The 22800-nt window shown below is 43.4% G+C and overlaps 1 protein-coding gene across 1 annotated transcript in view; it reads left to right on the top strand.

Annotated features, from left to right (window-relative positions):
- MARK1 (microtubule affinity regulating kinase 1) overlaps positions 1–11859 on the top strand; it is a 149683-nt gene extending 137824 nt beyond the window's left edge. Inside the window, exons 16-18 of the mRNA XM_073556791.1 lie at positions 3143–3397; positions 8212–8256; positions 10155–11859. Of these exons, the coding sequence (XP_073412892.1) occupies positions 3143–3397; positions 8212–8256; positions 10155–10509 (655 nt within the window). The 3' untranslated portion in view covers positions 10510–11859. The remainder of the gene's footprint in view (positions 1–3142; positions 3398–8211; positions 8257–10154) is intronic.
- Positions 11860–22800: the final 10941 nt, after the last annotated feature.

Below are 22800 nucleotides of genomic sequence, written 5' to 3'. Positions count from 1 at the left end.
GTAACGCTTCTGCCGGTACTGTCATAATAATAAAGATAAGGAGGGCACCACCAAAATATATAAGGGGATACACCAGTAGTCAGTATAAATGGATAATGCAAAAGAGAGAAGAAAGCTACTGACCAAAAAACTGGGATCACCACATAAATCACACAAAATTCATTTTAGTAAATTTCAGACAGACCAAAAAACCATTTAAAAACATTAAAAAGTCACTCCATGACAATTACAATAGACCCATAGGGTTAAAAATGTAACCCTCTAAAGGGCCTGTCACACTAAGAGATATCGCTAGCAATATCGCTATAACTAGTGACGTTATAGCGATATTGCTAGCGATATCTGTGTGTCTGATACTTACCTACGACCGGCTCCCCCGCTGGTTATCGCTGATCGCGCGAGAACGTTCAGGACTGTTTCTCGTCGTCAGCTTCCTGTGGCGCTTCCTGCTGTGAGGACGAGCGACGCGTGGAGCCGGGCGGGAGGACGCAGGATCGCCTGGTGTGACAGGTAAGTAGCGATCCCCGTCCCCAGCGATGTCGCTGGTGAGATCTGCCTGTGTGGCAGCTCACTAGCGACCACTTAGCGATGTACCAGCGATCCTGACCGCGTCATATCGCTGGTCGGGATCGCTGGTACATCGCTAAGTGTGACAGTACCTTAAGACCCCCCTATCACATTAATTATATACAGATACATACAACCAAATGATTGTTAAGGACTGAAAATCAAGATAACTTGGTGTCAAAAATACCATACAGATGTATTGTAATAAAACCCAAATGGGTAAGACAATCAAGACCCAAGTATATAATGCCATGTACTGGAGAAATGCACATATTACCCACTTCCCCTATTAGTCAGAGACATAACATAATGAGTACATCTATTAGCTATTGTACAATCTTTGCCCATGCGCCTTACAGGTCGTCTTTAATTGCCGGCGGTGATGACAGTTCTATAACTAGATCAGATGGGCTCAATGCGAATGGTGTATGCGTTCTTAAGGCACCGTGATTGTATGTATTGATATATTACTTACACCGATATTAATACCTAATTTCAATAAAGTGTATGATGGCGAGACATTTGCTGCATTGTCACTCTATGCGCCTCTGGGTCAGTCCTAGCTGTCACTTCTTTTTAGAGAAGTGCCCGTTCTAAGATATCCTCTTTATTAAATCTTTCGTAAGGGCTTTATGTCGGGACGCATGCGCAATAGTGCATTACCGCTATACAATGTGTGAGATAACCCTCCTCTATTCTAAGTGGGGAGTGTGAAGGATCAATGGTAACTTTGCTTGCGCAGGCGCACTGGTCGAGTTTGGTCACTGCTCCTGGATAGACCTTCTTCCGCAGGAAGTGACGACTGAGAGTGTCTTTCGGGCCTAGACAGAGTATTCAGTCCCGCCTTTCTTTACATGTGACCGCATGGGCGCACTGGCTGATTCTGGCTACTGCTCCTGGTATGACCTTCTTCCGTGGGAGGTGACGTCCGAGAGCGTTCCTCAGGCTTAGACAGAGTGTTCGTTCCCGCCTCTCCTCATATGTGACCGCACAGGTATTAATCGCAGCTGCTGCTTATTGCTGGTCTTATTTTGCATACATATATATGACTTCTCTCAGACCTAACCTTCAGTCCCTGACGAAGATACCTTGCGGTAGCGACACGCGTCGGGCATCTCCACAGGCTCCCCCTATTCTTTGGTATTGTATCAGAGCGGTGCACTTAGCGTTTATGGTATGCGCTACCCTGGATGATGACTACCGGGTCTGAACCAGTTCAAACAGGGTCCTGAGGCATTTTCTCTGGTCCTTTTGCCTCCTCATTATGTTATGTCTCTGACTAATAGGGGAAGTGGGTAATATGTGCATCTCTCCAGTACATGGCATTATATACTTGGGTCTTGATTGTCTTACCCATTTGGGTTTTATTGCAATACATTGTATGACAATACAAAGGAGACTTCAACCCCACAAATATTACCCCACTTGCCACCGCTACAGGGCAAGTGGGAAGAGCGAGGCTAAGTGCCAGAATTGGCGCCTCTATAAGATGCGCCATTTCTTGGGCGGTTGAGAGCTGATATTTTTTGCCTGTGGGGCGCCAATATACATGGCCCCTTCCCAGGCTATTAATATCAGCCCACAGCGTCTGCCTAGCCTTTGCTGGTTTGATTTTATAGGGGGGCCCCATGTCAATTTTTTCTGGGGTTCCCCTGTAAACTAACCAGTAAAGACTAAGCAAACATCTGTGAGTTGATATTAATAGCCTGGGAACCTTTATGGCTATTGGCTCCTTCCCAGAATATTAACATCAGCCCTCCGCTGTTGGCTTTCCCTCTGCTGGCAATTTAAAAAAAAAAAATTGGGAAAAATAAACATACTGCGTTTCACGCAGATTTTGTGTGTGTCTTTATTTAACTCTTTATGTACAGTTTTATTAATGAGGGTATCTGGCTGACACCTGTTCACTGCTAAACCTCAGGCTTGGTAATATAGATAGATAAATAGATTTAAATTATATAGATATATATATATAAATATTCACTTTGTTTTGTGTATGTAAACATTATATTTGAACATGGTATGTGATGATATGGTCTTCAATGGAGAATGAGTTTGAACAAGGGAATTACATCACAATTCTTTTTTTTAAATAATATATATTTAGCTTACAAATCCGCTGATTTTCATCTGTGTTTTCTGCCAAGAGAGGAAGAATCCACAACAGCAAATCTGCAATGTGTGGACCTAGCCTAACAGTGAGCACAGGCTACACGGCTGTCCATGAGAGGAGTCTAGATACTGTAGTATTATTTCTTTCACAGACTGCTGTACGTGTGATTTTCAGCGGGATGCCTCCATAAATTTAATTTTTAATCAGTTGCTTCTTCTACCAGGATTTTTACGGAGATTTGAACTCAGGACCTTCTGTATGGGAGTCAGAAACACTAACAGTGAGCACAGGCAGCACTGCTGTCGATGAGAGGAGTCCAGATACCTCGGTAGTAATTTTTTTCACAGATAGATTGCGCTTAAAGTAATTCACTTTATTAAAGAAGCAACAGGAAACAGTCAGTAAGCAGGCCGCTGTGACTCCACCCGCACGAATCTAACAGATCTATAAATTAATTTACAGCAGCGCAAACCAGCGAGTACCGGCCACGTCTCCTTCTGCTCACAGTATTAGTACAACTACCCCGGACCGGACTCGATTTCCTCGCGGAAGCACCAGTCGGAGCACTTTCCACGGAGAGCAGCTCAGGGATCGTCGCACTGCAACATACAACGGACCACCGGCATCGCCTGCCCACGAGACCACCCAGTTCTCTCACACCAGAAGGGGAACATCCACCGGTATTATCAGCAAGATTACCTCCAAGTTTGTGCGAAGGTAAATAGCTCACATGGACAAATGAATGATGCCGGCGTGCCGTTGGGGTCCCCGGAATATCCCCTGGAGGCAGCCCGTTTGTGGTCTGAACATTTCTGCCCTTGTGGTGTCGAGAAATCAACAAAAATTAATGTTAGTGCAGCTGGTAACATGGCCGCCTCCGTATTATGTAGTCACGATAAGGGGTTAAATATTTAGTATTAGTTGCAATTGCCATAGTCAAGTATTGGTTTGATATAACAAAACAAAAATAGGGGGGGCAAGCTGCTTGGGGAGGCAGTCGGTGAGCTCAGTATCCATCTGTATTTAGAGGTAATCTGAGAGCAGCATAATGTAGCGGCAGAGAGCCTGAGTCCAGCGATGTGTCACTTACTAGGTTGTGTGCTGTAGTTTCAATACATTCAGTATTTTATCAGCAGGAGATTATTACAACAAGACTAGGTGTCACGTGCCAGACAGTCCAGCTAATCTGTGCCACCCTGCCCCTATGTCATGCTGCCCTTAGATTCCATAGCAAAAAAACTGCTGACAATTTCATTTCAAGCAGAAGGAATATCCAGGTCCTTAATTCATATGGACATTATATACATCACTTATCCTGTACTGATCCTGAGTAATGTGCAGTATGTTACACAGTGACTGCACCAGCAGAATAGTGAGTGCAGCTCTGGAGTATAATACAGGATGTAACTCAGGATCAGTAATGTAATGTATGTACACAGTGACTGCACCAGCAGAATAGTGAGTGCAGCTCTGGAGTATAATACAGGATGTAACTCAGGATTAGTAATGTAATGTATGTACACAGAGACTGCACCAGCAGAATAGTGAGTGCAGCTCTGGAGTATAATACAGGATGTAACTCAGGATTAGTAATGTAATGTATATACACAGTGACTGCACCAGCAGAATAGTGAGTGCAGCTCTGGGGTATAATACAGGATGTAACTCAGGATCAGTAATGTAATGTATGTACACAGTGACTGCACCAGCAGAATAGTGAGTGCAGCTCTGGAGTATAATACAGGATGTAACTCAGGATCAGTAATGTAATGTATGTACACAGTGACTGCACCAGCAGAATAGTGAGTGCAGCTCTGGGGTATAATACAGGATGTAACTCAGGATCAGTAATGTAATGTATGTACACAGTGACTGCACCAGCAGAATAGTGAGTGCAGATCTAGGGTATAATACAGGATGTAACTCAGGATCAGTAATGTAATGTATGTACACAGTGACTGCACCAGCAGAATAGTGAGTGCAGCTCTGGGGTATAATACAGGATGTAACTCAGGATCAGTAATGTAATGTATGTACACAGTGACTGCACCAGCAGAATAGTGAGTGCAGCTCTAGGGTATAATACAGGATGTAACTCAGGATCAGTAATGTAATGTATGTACACAGTGACTGCACCAGCAGAATAGTGAGTGCAGCTCTAGGGTATAATACAGGATGTAACTCAGGATCAGTAATGTAATGTATGTACACAGTGACTGCACCAGCAGAATAGTGAGTGCAGCTCTGGAGTATAATACAGGATGTAACTCAGGATCTGTAATGTAATGTATGTACACAGTGACTGCACCAGCAGAATAGTGAGTGTAGCTCTGGGGTATAATACAGGATGTAACGCAGGATCAGTAATGTAATGTATGTACACAGTGACTGCACCAGCAGAATAGTGAGTGCAGCTCTAGGGTATAATACAGGATGTAACTCAGGATCAGTAATGTATGTACACAGTGACTGCACCAGCAGAATAGTGAGTGCAGCTCTGGGGTATAATACAGGATGTAACTCAGGATCAGTAATGTAATGTATGTACACAGTGACTGCACCAGCAGATTAGTGACTGCAGCTCTGGAGTATAATACAGGATGTAACTCAGGATCAGTAATGTAATGTATGTACACAGTGACTGCACCAGCAGAATAGTGAGTGTAGCTCTGGGGTATAATACAGGATGTAACTCAGGATCAGTAATGTAATGTATGTACACAGTGACTGCACCAGCAGAATAGTGAGTGCAGCTCTGGAGTATAATACAGGATGTAACCCAGGATCAGTAATGTAATGTATGTACACAGTGACTGCACCAGCAGAATAGTGAGTGCAGCTCTGGAGTATAATACAGGATGTAACTCAGGATCAGTAATGTAATGTATGTACACAGTGACTGCACCAGCAGAATAGTGAGGGCAGCTCTGGGGTATAATAAAGGAAGGAACCTTACTCTACTCTATAGAGAGATTAATTCTGTGTAGAAATGTGTCTGATCTGGATGTGCCCTGTAATGGTCACCATGTAGGAGTATTGGGGGTTTAATTTTGCTGCTATAGGTCATTGCAATGTTACTTATTACAATTACTGGGGCGCTGCACTATACTTACGAGCTCAGGGACTCGTAGCTATTTTGCAGTCCCCGCATAAAAGCCAAAAGTCCGGAATCTTTTTGTACATGATCCGGAAGCTTTTGTTTTGTTACTGACCGTGACTGGGCTCGACTCAGTCATTTCTAGGATGTGTGCGAGGGTTAATGGACAGTTTTGCATTTCCAATAGGAATGTTCCTTGTGAGTAGTGTTGAGCATTCCGATACCGCAAGTATCGGGTATCGGCCGATACTTGCTGTATCGGAATTCCGATACCGACATCCGATATTTTTTCAATATCGGATGTCGGTATCGGAATCGGAAGTTCAAAGTTGATTGACAGCCTGACGTCATCATGATGCGCGGTGTGTGCGCATCATGATGCGCCGTCATTTCGGGCCTTCCGGGGGTCTCTGCCGGCCTGCCGGGGGGGGCTGTGCAGGCTCCGGTGGTCTGTGCCGGCCTGCCGGGGGGCTGTGCCGGCCTGCCGGTGGTCTGTGCAGGCTCCGGGGGGCTGTGCCGGCCTGCCGGGGGGCTGTGCCGGCCTGCCGGTGGTCTGTGCAGGCTTCGGGGGTCTGTGCAGGCATCCAATGACGGAAGGTAGGTATCCTTCCGCACTGTATTCCTCCGCCACTTGAAAAAAAAAAGTCCCTAGTCTCACTTTATGCCATTGCTGCGTGGGAAATTCCGTCATTGGATTCCTGCAGCCCGTAGAGAGCGGCAGCATCAGCTGATGCTGCAGTTCTCTACCCAAGATCGTCGTGGGACACACTCGTGGACTGCTTCGGATCATGGGTGAGTATTTTTGTGGTTTGTTATGTTAATATTTATTCCGTACACGACAATGGCTTCGGGGAACAATGTGACAAGTATTGGTAAGTATGTTACTCTATGTTATATGTACTGTATGTCTATGTGTGTATTGTATGAATGTATTGTATGTAGCATGCATGTAGTATATATGTAGTATGTATGTAGCATGTAGTATGTATGTAGCATGCATGTAGTATATATGTAGTATGTATGTAGCATGTATGTAGCATGCATGTAGTATATATGTAGTATGTATGTAGCATGTAGTATGTATGTAGCATGTAGTATGTATGTAGCATGCATGTAGTATATATGTAGTATGTATGTAGCATGTAGTATGTATGTAGCATGCATGTAGTATATATGTAGTATGTATGTAGCATGTAGTATGTATGTAGCATGCATGTAGTATGTATGTAGCATACATGTAGTATGTATGTAGTATATATGTAGTATGTATGTAGCATGCATGTAGTATATATGTAGTATGTATGTAGCATGCATGTAGTATGTATGTAGCATGCATGTAGTATGTATGTAGCATGCATGTAGTATGTATGTAGTATACATGTAGTATGTATGTAGTATATATGTAGTATGTATGTAGCATGCATGTAGTATATATGTAGTATGTATATAGTATGTATGTAGCATGCATGTAGTATATATGTAGTATGTATGTTACATGTAGTATATATGTAGTATGCATGTTGTATGTATGTAGCATGTATGTAGCATGTAATTTTTATTTTTTTTTTTACATTCAACACATTAGCCGGATGATAGGACTACTACTGTCCCATCATTGGCTAATGTGTCAATCACTGTCATGGTAGCAGGCATCGCCCGATGGGACTTGTAGTCCCATCGGACGATGCCTGCACAGACCCCCGAAGCCTGCACAGACCACCGGCAGGCCGGCACAGCCCCCCGGAGCCTGCACAGACCACCGGCATGCCGGCACAGCCCCCCGGCAGGCCGGCACAGACCACCGGAGCCTGCACAGCCCCCCGGCAGGCCGGCACAGCCCCACGGAGCCTGCACAGACCACTGGCAGGCCGGCACAGCCCCCCGGCAGGCCGGCACAGACCACCGGAGCCTGCACAGCCCCCCCGGCAGGCCGTCACAGCCCCCCGGCAGGCCGGCACAGACCACCGGAGCCTGCACAGACCCCCTGGCAGGCCGGCACAGCCCCCCGAAAGGCCCGTACAGACCCCAGAGAGGCTGTACAAGGCAAAAATAGGGTTTTTCTTATTCCGATACCGGAAGTCCCATAGACTTGAATGGGACTTCCGGTATCGGAATCGGCGATACCGATACTTTTTTTTAAGATCGGCCGATCCATTCCGATCCGATACTTTGAAGTATCGGACGGTATCGCTCAACTCTACTTGTGAGTGATTCTCCTCCTTTATGAGCTTGCGTTAGAGTTGATTTCAGGCGAGAGACGGGTCGTTCTCATGTTTCGGCTTGTTGAGTAACTCCTCAAATTTTCTCACTTAATTCAATAATTGCAAACCAAGACTTGTCTATGGCCGGTCGCCCGAGGGTGTGAAGTTCTTGTAATGTCTGTTTTCCATGTTTGTGGCTCATCATTGAATCTGAACCTTGACTTTGTTTTGAGGGATCCGAGTGAAGTTGAAGCGAGCGGCAGAACAGAGACCTCAAGGTGAGGAGCTGTCTTATTTCCCTCCGCCTCTGGCTGCTCTTCTGCGCTGTCCGTCTGCTTTTCCTATCTCGTCACTGTGTGCATTCTCCATCTCGACAACATGGCCGAGCGTACATACACATACAAGCTACCACAGCTACTTAGGCTACAGATATAATATGGTAACATATTGCACATAGAATGTTTTTAGGGGCTGGCAAACTAGGCAGTTGCCCAGGGCCTCCGTTTCCGGCGGCTTCCTAGGTAAGGATTCCCTGGAATAACCTGAATTTACCACTGGCCTCCTCAGTTCCCTAAACCACCAAGAAATGAAATAGTAACCCTTTCACTGCCTTAAAGACCCCCCCGCGCTACCTATGTAGATTAGACTTACTTTGGCCTAACTCGCTGATATGGGTGGGATCGGACGGCAGTCTAATGTATATGGGTGGGCCTCATGACTCCAGGAGATAAGTCGTTGTCAGAGGAGCCTATCATCAAGCTTCCCTGTGTGTATGGGGAAGTCGGAGAAAATTCCTGAAGTGTAATTGCACTTAATAATTAAACATGTAAAAAAAAAACAAAAAAATAAAATAAAACCGTGTGTAACACTAAAGTTCTATTTTTTTATTACGCGCTACAACTTAATTACAGCACCGACAAAAACATATATTTTTCATTGAAAAAATAGGTATGACTTTAAATTTCCCTAATTTTTTACTATAGTTTATTACATTTTTTTCCGCTTCACTTTTACTTTTTCTTTACTAATTCCTTACTACAGAGCTCCATATTCTCCCTAAAAAAAACCCCTAATAAATGATAAAGTTCTGTCTGCTGCAGCAACCACTAGGGGGAGCTCACTGCATACTGACTATTCATTGAAGTCAATAATAAACATGTCTGCAGTAGATCGCAGGAAGATCAATGTGTGCAATCCCTTAAAATAGTGGTGAGAGGGGATCCGACAAGAGAGCTGCAGAGATTGTTAAAGGGACATTTTGGATAAATTCACAGCAGGCCATTTTATTACATTAGCGCAATATTTTTTTTATTATATAAAATAAGGGATAGCCTCTTTCTGAGAAGAGTTTTGTCCACTTTGCATAAAAGCACAAATACCTTTTTTGGTATTTTCTGCTTAGAACAGCTCTTAAAGGGATACCTAAATGCAACTTAACTTCAAGAATAAATTTAAAAAATACAATTTTTTAGTTCTGTCTTTTTTGGGCGGGGGGATGAATATTCAATGCCCTTTCCTGGTCAGAGTGACTGCAGACTTATCTGTTTTCACCGGACAACCATGTTCACAATTCAATATATACCAGTATATATTTTTCTTTTTTTTTTTTATTTAAATGATGTGGGGCTAAAAATTATTTTTACAATTGGGTTTCTTAAAATGTTTTCCCCTGTTTGGCTTTTGGCTGTTTGGTTATTTCCATCTTCATAAATGAGTATTTTTGGATAGTGCTTGTAAATATAAGTATTTTTGCAATTTACTGTTTGCTAAAATTTTCATCCGTTCCTGAGATATTAACACTCTTCTTTTGTTCATAGCTCGTTGCCTAGGAGACCGACCACCGCTGCTAGACAGCAGAACAGGTGCACTGCTTACCTGCTCGTTTCCATTGAGCTGGAGCACATGGTGACCATCTAATCCTGGATCAACTTAACGCAGTGCTTTTAACCTAGCCAACAGCAGTGGTCGGTCTCCTAGGCAACCATCTGTAAACAATAGAAAAGTATTAATGTCTCGAACGGCTGCAAATTTTAATAGGCAGTAAATCGAAAAAGTGTTTGTTTTTACAAGCTGTATCCGTTAATACCCATCACTGAAAATTGGACCAAGCCCCTTGAAGTCAGTAGAGTCTTTATAAATCTGCATGTGATGATTGAACACCTTTCTTTTTCCTCAGGAGCACCTCCGGGGAGCCAAGAGAGAGCCAAAAAGAAGACTCAAAAGATTCCAAGCCCCGTTCTCTGCGCTTCACCTGGAGCATGAAGACCACCAGTTCAATGGACCCCAATGATATGATGAGGGAGATTCGCAAGGTCTTGGATGCCAACAACTGCGATTACGAGCAGAAGGAGAGATTCCTACTGTTCTGCGTGCACGGCGACGCTCGACAGGACAGTCTGGTACAGTGGGAGATGGAGGTGTGTAAACTTCCACGTCTGTCCCTCAATGGGGTGCGCTTCAAGAGAATATCCGGGACCTCCATCGCCTTTAAGAACATTGCGTCCAAGATTGCAAACGAGCTTAAATTGTGAAAATCTCGGTTTCCATGCAACGTACAACATCCGAATGTACAACTGGGGAAAAAAAAACTCCACTGTCAGGGGGCAGAATCGGGCTTCACTACCAGTAACGGGCATTACATCTTTTGGCTGGCACGCTCCCCCCTTTCCTCATGTTACTGATAATGCCCTTACTGCAATAAGGTTATACAGAATTCTCCCATCAGTTGTACATTGATAAATTCCGAATTCTGTAAATACACTGCCCGGTCATGTGGACAGCCGGTCACGTGGCTTGTACAGCGAACCCCGGAGGACACTCGCCACTCGGCCCTATGTGGATAACATTGTAAAATAGACGATCGATTGCTTTGCAAAAAAAAGAAAACAAAAAAGCGGATCTTGTATAGCTGGGGTTTAGTTTTCTGTACAGACGTCTACGTTCAGTGTTTCGTTCCGATCACCACGTTTTTCCTTATCGTTTCAATTACTTTACATTTTTTATTTTTTCCTTTTTTTTGGGAGGAATTTTTTTTTTTAACTTTTTAACTCATTCAAACCCAACAATTGAAAAAAAAAACCCCTCTGGGTTTATTCTCATGACTGCAGAACCTCTCGACAAGCCCCAGACTCCACCAGAGAATTATCTTATCCCTTTTAAACCCCCCCAAGGATGTGTACAGTATACTAGATGTACCTGGCAGTGTTTAGAGAGAGAGATAAAGACCATTATGACAACAGTGTTAAAAGAAATTTCTATGTAAAAACCTTAGAGAATATTTTTATTTCAAGTCAAGATTATTGGCACGTTTCTTCGGCTCTACAACGGTGGTCCTAGCGTCTTATCCAAATGCTGCTCTGCTTTGTATGGTTGAGATTTGGGGTGAAGCCTGAGGCAACCCCCGCCCTATCCCTCCGTATCATGAGTTACATTCAGTTCTGTAACTGTAATGGATTTTTTTTTTTTTTTAGATCTTTGCAACTTACTCCAATCTTCAAATATTGGGACCCCCCAATGTCGTCGTATGTTTGGTATTGAGACCACAGATATCAAGATGACATCACAGAATGCTCAGCAGAATGTTTTGCATTTTTGATAGTCGGGACCTTCAGGGGTAACTCCAAGTAGGTTTTTGGTCCAAAGTTTTTACACCTCCGCCCTCGCGGACCATAATGAATAAACTTCTGGTGACAATACGAATACACTGGAGCTTGAAGCTGAGCCAGCGTCTAGATATCAGTACGAGCTTCATAGATCTAAAGCTGATTTTTTTTTAAATCTATTTTAGGGGAACATTGCAATCAAATCTTCTAAAATGTAGGTCAATTTGTCTTTACATACAGTTGTGGCCAAAAGTATTGACACCCCTGCAATTCTGTCAGATAATACTCAGTTTCTTCTTGAAAATGATTGCAAACACAAATTCTTTGGTATTATTATCTTCATTTAATTTGTCTTAAATGAAAAAACACAAAAAGAATTGTCCTAAAGCCAAATTGGATATAATTCCACACCAAACATAAAAAAGAGGGTTGAAAAAAGTATTGGCACTGTTCGAAAAACCATGTGATGCTTCTGTAATTTGTGTAATTAACAGCACCTGTAACTTACCTGTGGCACCTAACAGGTGTTGGCAATAACTAAATCACACTTGCAGCCAGTTGACATGGATCAACCTCTGTCCTGTGTCCTTGTGTGTACCACATTGAGCATGGAGAAAAGAAAGAAGACCAAAGAACTGTCCAAGGACTTGAGAAACCAAGTTGTGAGGAAGCATGAGCAATCTCAAGGCTACAAGTCCATCTCCAAAGACCTGAATGTTCCTGTGTCTACCGTGCACAGTGTCATCAAGAAGTTTAAAGCCCATGGCACTGTGGCTAACCTCCCTAGATGTGGACGGAAATGAAAAATTGACAGGAGATTTCAACGCAAGATTGTGCGGATGTTGGATAAAGAACCTCGACTAACATCCAAACAAGTTCAAGCTGCCCTGCAGTCCGAGAGTACAGCAGTGTCAACCCATACTATTCGTCGGCGTCTGAATGAAAAGGGACTGTATGGTAGGAGACCCAGGAAGACCCCACTTCTTACCCCAAGACATAAAAAAGCCAGGCTGGAGTTTGCCAAAACTTACCTGAAAAAGCCTAAAATGTTTTGGAAGAATGTTCTCTGGTCAGATGAGACAAAAGTAGAGCTTTTTGGGCAAAGGCTTCAACATAGAGTTTACAGGAGAAAAAAAGAGGCATTCAAAGAAAAGAACACGGTCCCTACAGTCAAACATGGCGGAGGTTCCCTGATGTTTTGGGGTTGCTTTGCTGTCTCTGGCACTGGACTGCTTGACCGTGTGCATGGCATTATGAAGTCAGAAGACTACCAACAAATTTTGCAGCATAATGTAGGGCCCAGTGTGAGAAAGCTGGGTCTCCATCAGAGGTCATGGGTCTTTCAGCAGGACAATGACCCAAAACACACTTCAAAAAGCACTAGAAAATGGTTTGAGGGAAAGCACTGGAGACTTCTAAGGTCGACAGCAATGAGTCCAGACCTGAATCCCATAGGACACCTGTGGAGAGATCTAAAAATGGCAGTTTGGAGAAGGCACCCTTCTAATATCAGGGACCTGGAGCAGTTTGCCAAAGAAGAATGGTCTAAAATTCCAGCAGAGTATTGTAAGAAACTCATTGATGGTTACCGGAAGCGGTTGGCCGCAGTTATTTTGGCTAAAGGTTGTGCAACCAAGTATTAGGCTGAGGGTGCCAATACTTTTGTCTGGCCCATTTTTGGAGTTTTGTGTGAAATGATCAATGTTTTGCTTTTTGCTTCATTCTCTTTTGTGTTTTTTCATTTAAGACAAATTAAATGAAGATAATAATACCAAAGAATTTGTGTTTGCAATCATTTTCAGGAAGAAACTGAGTATTATCTGACAGAATTGCAGGGGTGTCAATACTTTTGGCCACAACTGTAGATATAAAAGCCTTAGACCAGGGATAAAAAAAACAAGAAAAACTATTTCTTAAAAAAAAACAGCACTACACCTGTCTGCAGGTTGGATGTGGTATTGCAGCTCAGCCCCATTGAAGTGGATAAGGGATGAGTTGCAGTACCCGACAACGACCACTACATGGTGTACAGAGCCAGAACAGCACAGCTCCATACACCATGTAGTGGCCGTTCTTGGGTACTGCAGTTCATCTCAATGGGTTTAAGCTGCAATATCTAACCAAACACCAGCTGATTGTTGGGGGTGCCACACTGATTTTGACGTATTCTAAGGATAGGCCGTCAGTATCCCAAGTACTGGACAAACCCCTTTAAAGGAGATCTGAACAATGCTGACATGGAAGAATATATTGGAACATTCAAAAAGTTCCAAATCATTTAACAGTGCTCTCTTGGACTTTTATAAATAAAGTTGATTGAATCGAGCAGTTTATGTGCTCACAATTTGTAAAATTTGGTCCTGCAAAAGTTTTACAGGCCTCAAAATAGTTAAGAACATGTGTGGGAAGATCAAAAAGTAACAAAGCATGCGGGATCAGTCGTACAACGGACGCCACCAGCTCCGAAAGAATTTATAGCGGGATTCCTAGATATTTGCTTAAATTATAGTGCTGCACGCTTCTCCGTTCTTCCAGTCACATCTGATGGAATCGGCCTTAAAGAGATTATCCAACTTTGGGAACAATTGTTTATTTTTTATTTTTTTTTACATAAATTAATGTATTTTTGGCTACAAATCATTTTCTCAATTCGTTTTTTTTTTTTTTTTTACAAATTTTACTCCGTTTGCCTTCTATAGCCGCTGTCTATTCCTGGTTGCGGAATGCGTGAACTCAGAATCCATCAGCCAGCTCCTTATCAGGGCTTGACGGGGAGTTTGTACCTGTTTTATCTGTCTTTTGCTGCAGCTGATTTATGACCACAGTTTAACGTTGCTGGAAAACAAAAATGATTTTTTTTGCCTTAAATACAAACATTTAAGTAAAACAAAACAAGCAAATAAAAAACCCTCTCGTGGTTTTGTTTCAACAAACTTTATTTATAAAAAGTCTAGAGAACTGTTTTAAGGCCTCTTTCACACACATACATTAAGGGAGGCTCTGTCCTCACCGGGACTTCATTCTTTGCCTCCTGTCGTCACTTTCCACAGCAGGAATAACAGAATTCAGCGCGAATTCTGACACAAGACGAGCCATACCCCGACGGCCCCTGCAGACCCCTCACAAGCCAGTGCAGTCCATCTGTCGTGATCTGATCCACGACAACATTGTGACTTTAATCAAGAGTTTTTCTTCCATTGATCCAGTCATTAGTTTGTTTTTGTTTTTTTAACTCCACTTTTCTGCATGAAATATTTTTTTAGTGCTTTCGATAATTTTGAACGAATATATGTCACAAAATAATCACAGCTGTTTACACCGCCATATACTGCGCTCTGCGCTTGTTTTAAACAGGCAGTCATGTTTGTAAGGTACACCGAAATTCATCATGGGATCCTCGCCTATTTGGACATTTTGGGGTAATAGTTGAGGGGTGTACTGATTCAGGAACCTTTCGAAACGATTGACTTTTGACTTCTACGGCGTAAAATGCTGATCATGGTGGATCCTAGCAGCGGGACAACATTGATTGTTAATATGGGCCATTCTTTAAGAGGATCTGTCATTTGCCATAAATATGTCATTTTTTTTAATTTGGTGAAAATGGCGCTGTTCTCCTGAATCCGGCGATGTTTTTCTTGTGTTCCTACGCCTTTGCTTCAGTGAGATATGGCCCCTTTTTCCCTTTATATAAATCTCCTTCGGCAACTGGGCGTGGCCATGACTACTGTGAGGCATCTACTTACTTGCCACACCCATTTAGCTATAAAAAACAACAGAATTTATATACAGGAATGAGAAGGCCATATCTCAGTAAAGGAAAGGAGCAGAAACAAAAGAAAAACATTAACGGATTCAGGAGAACAGCATCATTTACCCCAGGCAAAAACACATACATATTTATGGCAAATGAGAAGCCCCCTTTAAGACATTAATATCCGATCATTGGGGGTTGGATTTCTGCCGATCAGTTGAAGGAAGGTTCTACAGTTCCCCTTTCCTATTTACCAGACACAGCACCATATATTTATAGCGTTTGTGCCTGGTACTGCAGCTCACCCCCATTTAAGTCAGCAGATTGGTGATTTTCCCTTGGATTGAGACCTCCAATATTGATGGCCAATCTTAAAATGGCAAAACTCTGGGGCTTTATTTTGTGGACTGACTTTATGTGCAACTATAAAAGCATCAAAATATACAAAGTTCCCCTTCAGGAATCCTCAAGACCAAACCTTGCCATGCTTCGTGATCAACGGAGGTGTGGTTACGGTCCCCTGCAATAGTAGTACGATAGTGGCTCAGTTTTAGTGAATGGGTGCGATTATTGCATGACGACTATTTCTGGGCACAGTTGCACTTGAAGAAATCCTGGATAACTCAAGTCCATCCATACAATTCAAGAGATTTTAGTGACACTTTCAGTCATGCCTATCTCTGCCCAGTGATAGGATGTATGACGCCTTTTAAATAGATGGCAAATGTCTACATTTTTGGAGAATGTTGGGTTGGCCATTTTAGGTTTTTTTTATTTGAGTTGAATGATGGCATAGGTGTTGCCTGCCTGCTCATCCTTTCTTCCTCCATTAGAAAGCAATTTGGACTGAAGAATAAGGCCTCGCTGAGACTTAGTATTTGGAAAGAAAAATCTAAGAGGCTCCATGCCTTTGGACTAATGTTTTAAATAGTCTCTCACCTCCCAAAGACAAACATCTAATGTTTTGGGGATCATGTCACTAATTATGGCCAAACCAACCATAGGTTCTAGTGGCAAAACTCCGATGCAGTCATTCTAGTGGCAGAACTACGGTGTCGTCATTCTAGTGCTGAAACTCTGGTGCCATCATTCTAGTGGCGGAACTTTGGTGCAGTCATTCTTGTGGTGTAACTCGGGTACCGCCATTCTAATGGCGGAACTCTGGTACCGTTATTCTAGTGGCATAACTGTGGTGCCGTCACTCTAGTGGTGGAACTCTGTTGCCTTCATTCTAGTGGCAGAACTCTGGTGCCGTCATTCTAGTGGCGGAACTCTGGTTCCGTCATTCTAGTGGCAGAACTACGGTGCCATCATTCTAGTGGCGGAACTTTGGTGCTGTCATTCTAGTGGCGGAACTCTGGTGCCGTCATTCTAGTGGCGGAACTCTGGTGCCATCATTTTAGTGGCGGAACGCTGCTGGTGCTGTCATTCTAGTGGTGGGACTGTGGTGCCGTCATTCTAGTGGCGGAACTACGGTGCCAACATTCTAGTGGTGAAACTCTGGTGCCATCATTCTAGTGGCGGAACTCTGATGCCGTCATTCTAGTGGTGGAACTTTGATGCCGTCATTCTAGTGGTGGAACTCTGGTGCCGTCATTCTAGTGGTGGAACTCTGTTGCCGTCATTCTAGTGGCAGAACTCTGGTGCCGTCATTCTAGTGGCGGAACTCTGGTGCCGTCATTCTAGTGGCGGAACTCTGGTGCCGTCATTCTAGTGGCGGAACTCTGGTGCCATCATTTTAGTGGCGGAACTCTGCTGGTGCTGTCATTCTAGTGGCGGGACTGTGGTGCCGTCATTCTAGTGGCGGAACTACGGTGCCAACATTCTAGTGGTGAAACTCTGGTGCCATCATTCTAGTGGCGGGACTCTGATGCCGTCATTCTAGTGGTGGAACTTTGATGCCATCATTCTAGTGGTGGAACTCTGGTGCTGTCATTCTAGTGGTGGAACTTTGGTGCCATCATTCTTGTGGTGGAACTCTGGTGCCCATCATTCTAGTGGTGGAACTCTGATGCTCATCATTCTAGTGGCGGGACTCTGGTGCCATCATTCTAGAGGCGAACCTCTGGTGTCGTTCTAGTTACAGAACTCTTGAAATGTCATTCTAGTGGCGGAGCTCCCAACTGTGCCAAATGCCGCCACATGTCAGCGAAACCTTTGGTTGATAATGATCACATATCTATGGCTGACTTAAAGAAAAACAATCTTTGATCCTCCCCCCATACAAACTTTTATTTTTTGTATTTTTGACAGATTTGGCTGTGTTTTTAATTCTTTTCAATCACTTACATGAATTTGGTTACAACTCACAAACATGGCTGCCCGTGAGTCTGTGCAAGGTACACCACTTCTTTTTTTATTAGCGGTCGCAGGAAATCTGTGAAGACATTCAACACTTAAGCTTCCCGCCAATATGTATATCTGCACATATATATAATCTGTATAAATATTGTTTTTCCTATAAAAAAAGGAATCGGGAAATCTTACCTCTTTTTTTTTTTTCAATTTGCAGTCAAAATTTTACATTTGTTTTATGGCAGTGAAAAAGTTAATTTATTGCCCCCAGGCCGGGCCTGCGAGGGAGCCTTTTATTATTTTATTTTTTTTGTGTGTGTGTTTTAAGCAAGAAAATTGATTTTATCAGTCATGACTACACGATCAAAGTTTCTATTTATCATCGCTTACGAAATTTACCAGATGCCTGACCGTTTCCGCCTCCCCTCCACCCTACATATTTATTCCAGCTCATCATGCTTGTAATGTGCCGCTTTTCAGCAAAGGCAATTGCCTAAAATATAAATATATATATATAAATATATAAACTTTTTTTTTTTTTTGGGTGGGGGGGAAATTAGTAAAAACATTAAAAAAAAACCTGACAAAAAGAAACCACTAGTGCTGGTACATTTTAATACATGTTATTTTGTACTGAACTAACCTTTTAGAGGTTGATTGTGCAATGTTATTTAATGTTGTATTGATTGTAACTGATATTTTGGGCTCCCGGCCCCCATCTGCACACGCTCGTAACGAGAAAACGGTCCGTCGGAAAGCTGTTGAAAAAATATTTTTTTTTCTTCCTTTTTTTAAAAAAAAAAACAAAGAAAAAACACAACTGAAGCTGTGAGCAAAATTGAAATTCACAAATTTAACCATGTTTTTTTGTGTTGTTTTTATTTTATTTTTTTTTAATTATTATTCTATTTTGTTTTGGTAGTTGCCATCGATTTCCGCAATGGCTTCCTGGTTGAAATGGACTTTAAACAAGTACTGTACTGTGTGACGTAGCTTTATTTTATTTTGTAATGTTTCGATCTAAAATGGACGTGTATTGTTGCCTTAGACAAAAAAAAAAAAAAAGGGTGAATTGAAAACAAAGAAGGAGAAAAAAAAAAAAGTCTAGCCCCCTTTTATCTAGTGACATTTTAATGCAAGATATTCACATTCTGGTGCACTCTATTAAAAAATCTACTTGAACGGTTCTCGTAATCGGTGTTTTGTCACTTCCTCTCCGAGGGTCGATAGTTCAAGGTCAAATTGATTGGTGTAAGTGGATGAATTGTTGACTCCATTGCAAACTCTCCAGCGCCACTGATGGGTATCATCCAGCCGAGGGCTCTGCTCTGTTCCAAAAGACAGGTTTTTTTGGTTTATTTTTGAAGAATGTCTTGTCTCACCTTGTGAGGTGGATCCTCAACGCTCTTTGTCCAAATGAACTGATGTTATGCAGCACGGACAGATGACGCTGGTGCAGCAGGGAGATCCAGATGAAACAACGGGAGGGAACGGGAACCACGGAACCTGACGAAGCAAAGTTGAGCAGGAAGAGAAGGAGAGTTATAATCCCCAAAGGAAGCGGAAAAGACTCAGAAATGAGGAATCTGGGAGAGAAGCACAAGAGCGACAAAGGCAGAGCTTGTTAGGAGAAGTAATTCAATTCACTACGCGATGGGGAACTGTGAAGCGGAACTGATTTGTACAACAGTGTAGAAGAGTTACCCAGCAAAGTATCAGAAGTAACAGCTAGATTTGTCACAGAGTTCAGGGCAGAGCTAAGCACCGCAATGGGATTAGGAGAATGAAAGAATAATAAGGGTGTTCCATGTGTCAAATCCATGGGATAAAACTGAGAAGATAAAGGCTCAAGGAGGACGCTCACCTTGTAAGATTGTGCAAATTGCAAGCACAACACTGCATAGAGCTTGAAGAATGGAAGGACACGGCAAGGAAAAATAAAAAGGAAAACGTGATGTTTATGGGAACCGCCAGGTCCAGGGGATACAGGGTGACCAGCAGATTAGAAAGAGGGGAATTTTATTGTCAATACGTTTCGGGCTTGTTCTAACTCGAGGTACAAAATAGGGAGGCAAATAGACCAACTCTATATGCTGTAACACCGGCTTCCCTGCTTGGTTCCTCTCCCTCCCAGCAGACGGTGTCTCCTGCCTCAGCTTTCACAGAGGTTTCAGTTATCACATACGTCACTCAGGTCTCCTGGCAATGCACTTAGGGCGCACATTCGCTCCCCTACTTCTTAAAGGAGCAGCGCACGCACTTCAGAAATGCTGCTACCTTATAGCTGGGAGTTATTAGGTATTAAAGGCACTGTAGAGAGGTGCCTGAGCAACATTAGTGTTTGGTGTGTCTTAGCCCACTAGTCTGTTATTAGATCCCTGTTACTTAACCCACCCTGCGACCGTGTACCAGAGTCTGTTCTATGGTCCTGTACACGTCCTGAGCGCCTATACCAGAGTCTTTCCCTTGTGCCTGAGCCTGTCCTCTGACCCTGCACCAGAGTCTGTCTTGTGTTCCTTTACCCGTCCTCCGACCCTGTACCAGAGTCTGTCTTGTGTTCCTTTACCCGTCCTCCGACCCTGTACCAGTCTGTCTTGTGTTCCAGTACCCGTCCTCCGACCCTGTACCGAAGCCTGTCCTGTGTTCCTGTACCCATCCTGCGACCCCCTGTACCAGAGTCTTGTGTTCCTGTATCCGTCCTCCGACTGTACCAAAGCCTGTTCTGTCCAAACCTGAATACTGTTCCTAAACCATTCTCATCTGAATCCGCTCTGATATCTATTCTGCCAGTGATCCTGATCCTGTCCTGCTTGTCCCTTGGAGTCAGCTGCTGCAGTATCAGGAACTGCCCTAGAATGGCATCTGGCAGCAACCTGCAGCTCAAGCCTAACCTCATCATCAGAGGCTCTAGTGAAGACCATTTAGCCGGTTTGAGTAAGCTCCTCCATGGTAGCCTTCTCCATGGCGCAGTGGGTCCTCACCCACCAGCGTGACATATGCCTTCCTATTTTGTACCTGATGAAGGCGTCAGTACAACTAAATTGGGATTAGGCGAATGGCACTGATATAACAGTCCTGCATCAGAGAAGGGATTTTCCTGGGTGAAGACACAGTAAAAAGGCAGAGTTGATTCGAAGATATAGCAGAGCTGAGTTTGTCACAGAGTCCAGTGCAGAGCAGAGAAATGTAGCAGATCTGGGTGAGTTTCTCAGAGGGTCTTTGACAGAGCAGGAAGGCAGTCTTTGGTATCTTGGTAGCAGCGTGGATGTCAACTACCTGAATACTCCGGCATCGTCCTGCTCCCTGAGCCAGCATATGAGACTATGGAGTGTGCATCGTGTCACCAATATGAAGAAGATAAAGAAGGCGAAGGATGCAGCCTCTGACTCTGGATCCACGAGACCTATAGGTTTGGCTATTGGTGGTGGTCTCAGCAGTAGTGGTTATAACCTATGCTTAGAATATGTTTGCACACCTGTAAGTCATCCGACGAGGGTAGAGCCTCATTTCATCTCATTAAAGCTGTCGACTATATCAGTAGTCATTTCACTGCATTGCTGCCTAACATTAATTCACCTGTTCTGATGAGGCGAGGTCCGGTAGGCCGTGTAAGCGGCTCACGCTGCCCTGGATGTTAAGGCTGACCCCCCCAATAACATGTACACTGGATAATTATTGTTGTGATTCGCTCATTTTGTGTGTCTTACATGGGACCCCAAGCTGCAAGGTCAAATAAGCAAGAATCTAAAACCTCACAGGCAACGTCTTGTCTGATTGGGGCCATTCACTTTCCTCATCTCCACCTGGCCCAGACCACCGTGACGACTTCTCCCAGTTGCATCCCGCCTCTGCTTAGTAAAGTTACGTAAAAAAATAACTACAATAACCTCAAATCATATAGCGGTACACTCCGCGTCTCCTAAGAGAGGAGCACAGACATTGCTTTTGAATAATGCCAGCCAAAGATTGTACTGCCATACAAACAGTATCCATAATGATGCCTGATACAGTGCAGTGCTCCTTAAAGGGGTTTATCCATCTCGGCCAGTTATTGAGTATCCATAGGATAGGTGACAATTGTTGATTTCTGGGGAAACAACTATTCGGACTAATCTGGGACTCGCACCGACCCCAAGATTGACGTTTGCCCCCCTGTGGCCATACATTGCCTGTAGTGCCGCCAGAGATGGCACAACGCTATTTTTCCCATTTCATGGATAGGAGATTTTTGGAACTAGGAAATGAAGAATGAATATGTGAAATTGCATCGATATTTCCAATCTGTGAGATCATCACTAACGTCCCCTGGGGGTGTCACGGAGTGATAACTGGAGGGTTCTACAAAGTTCATAGAAGAAAGAAAAGAGAGACGGATGTATATCCTGGCAGATGATCCCACGGCTATAATCTCCCAGGGTGTGGTCGGTCACAAGGACTGTAATGGTATAATGAGAGTGGATCACATGCCGGATTGTGCTGTGTGCAGCAATGCGTGGATTAACCCCTGGAGAACCACAGCTTTCACTCTACTTATTGTAATAGGACTTTATATTGTACCGCCATAGAGTGCGACGATCACACTTATATTCGGCAGTCACATATTACTACCCTATAGCAGTCTATAAACTGTACTCCCTTTAAGGCGCCCACTTAAAGGGATTTTCTATGTGATTGCAATGTGCGCACTGTCATGATTCCCCTGTGGGGTGGTCACATGCCGACTAGTCCTCCTGTATTTAGAACTTTGCTAGAAGTAGATGAAAGCACTTCTTCTGTCCATAGTGTATGTATAAAAGATCTTCAGTTCCCGCTAGTAATATCAGATTGGTGACACCCGGCGCTGCCACCGATCAGTTGTTATCAGCTCCAGATGTAAATATGGTACATAGCCTGAATCACACAGCTCCATACACCATCCAGTGGCCATTCCTGGGTACTGCGGCTCAGATCACACTCACTTCAATAGGAACTGAGCTGGCGTTAAGTGGGAACGGGGGCACTAAGAAATTGGTGATAATCACTTGTTCTTGCAAATATCCCAGTGACTAGACTTTCATAGGAAGTGTGTTGTAATTTTAGCTCCATACTTCTTGTTTTTATAGGACTTTACGAAAATGGCACTGATGTAACAATCCTGGGTCAGGGAGGGGACATCCTGTACGAGGACAAGT

This window comes from Dendrobates tinctorius, unplaced genomic scaffold (assembly GCF_039654945.1).
Source record: "Dendrobates tinctorius isolate UK_male_01 unplaced genomic scaffold, ASM3965494v1 ptg000239l, whole genome shotgun sequence".
In the NCBI taxonomy this organism is placed as follows: domain Eukaryota; kingdom Metazoa; phylum Chordata; class Amphibia; order Anura; family Dendrobatidae; genus Dendrobates; species Dendrobates tinctorius.
This window is presented reverse-complemented; position numbering and strand designations above follow the sequence as displayed.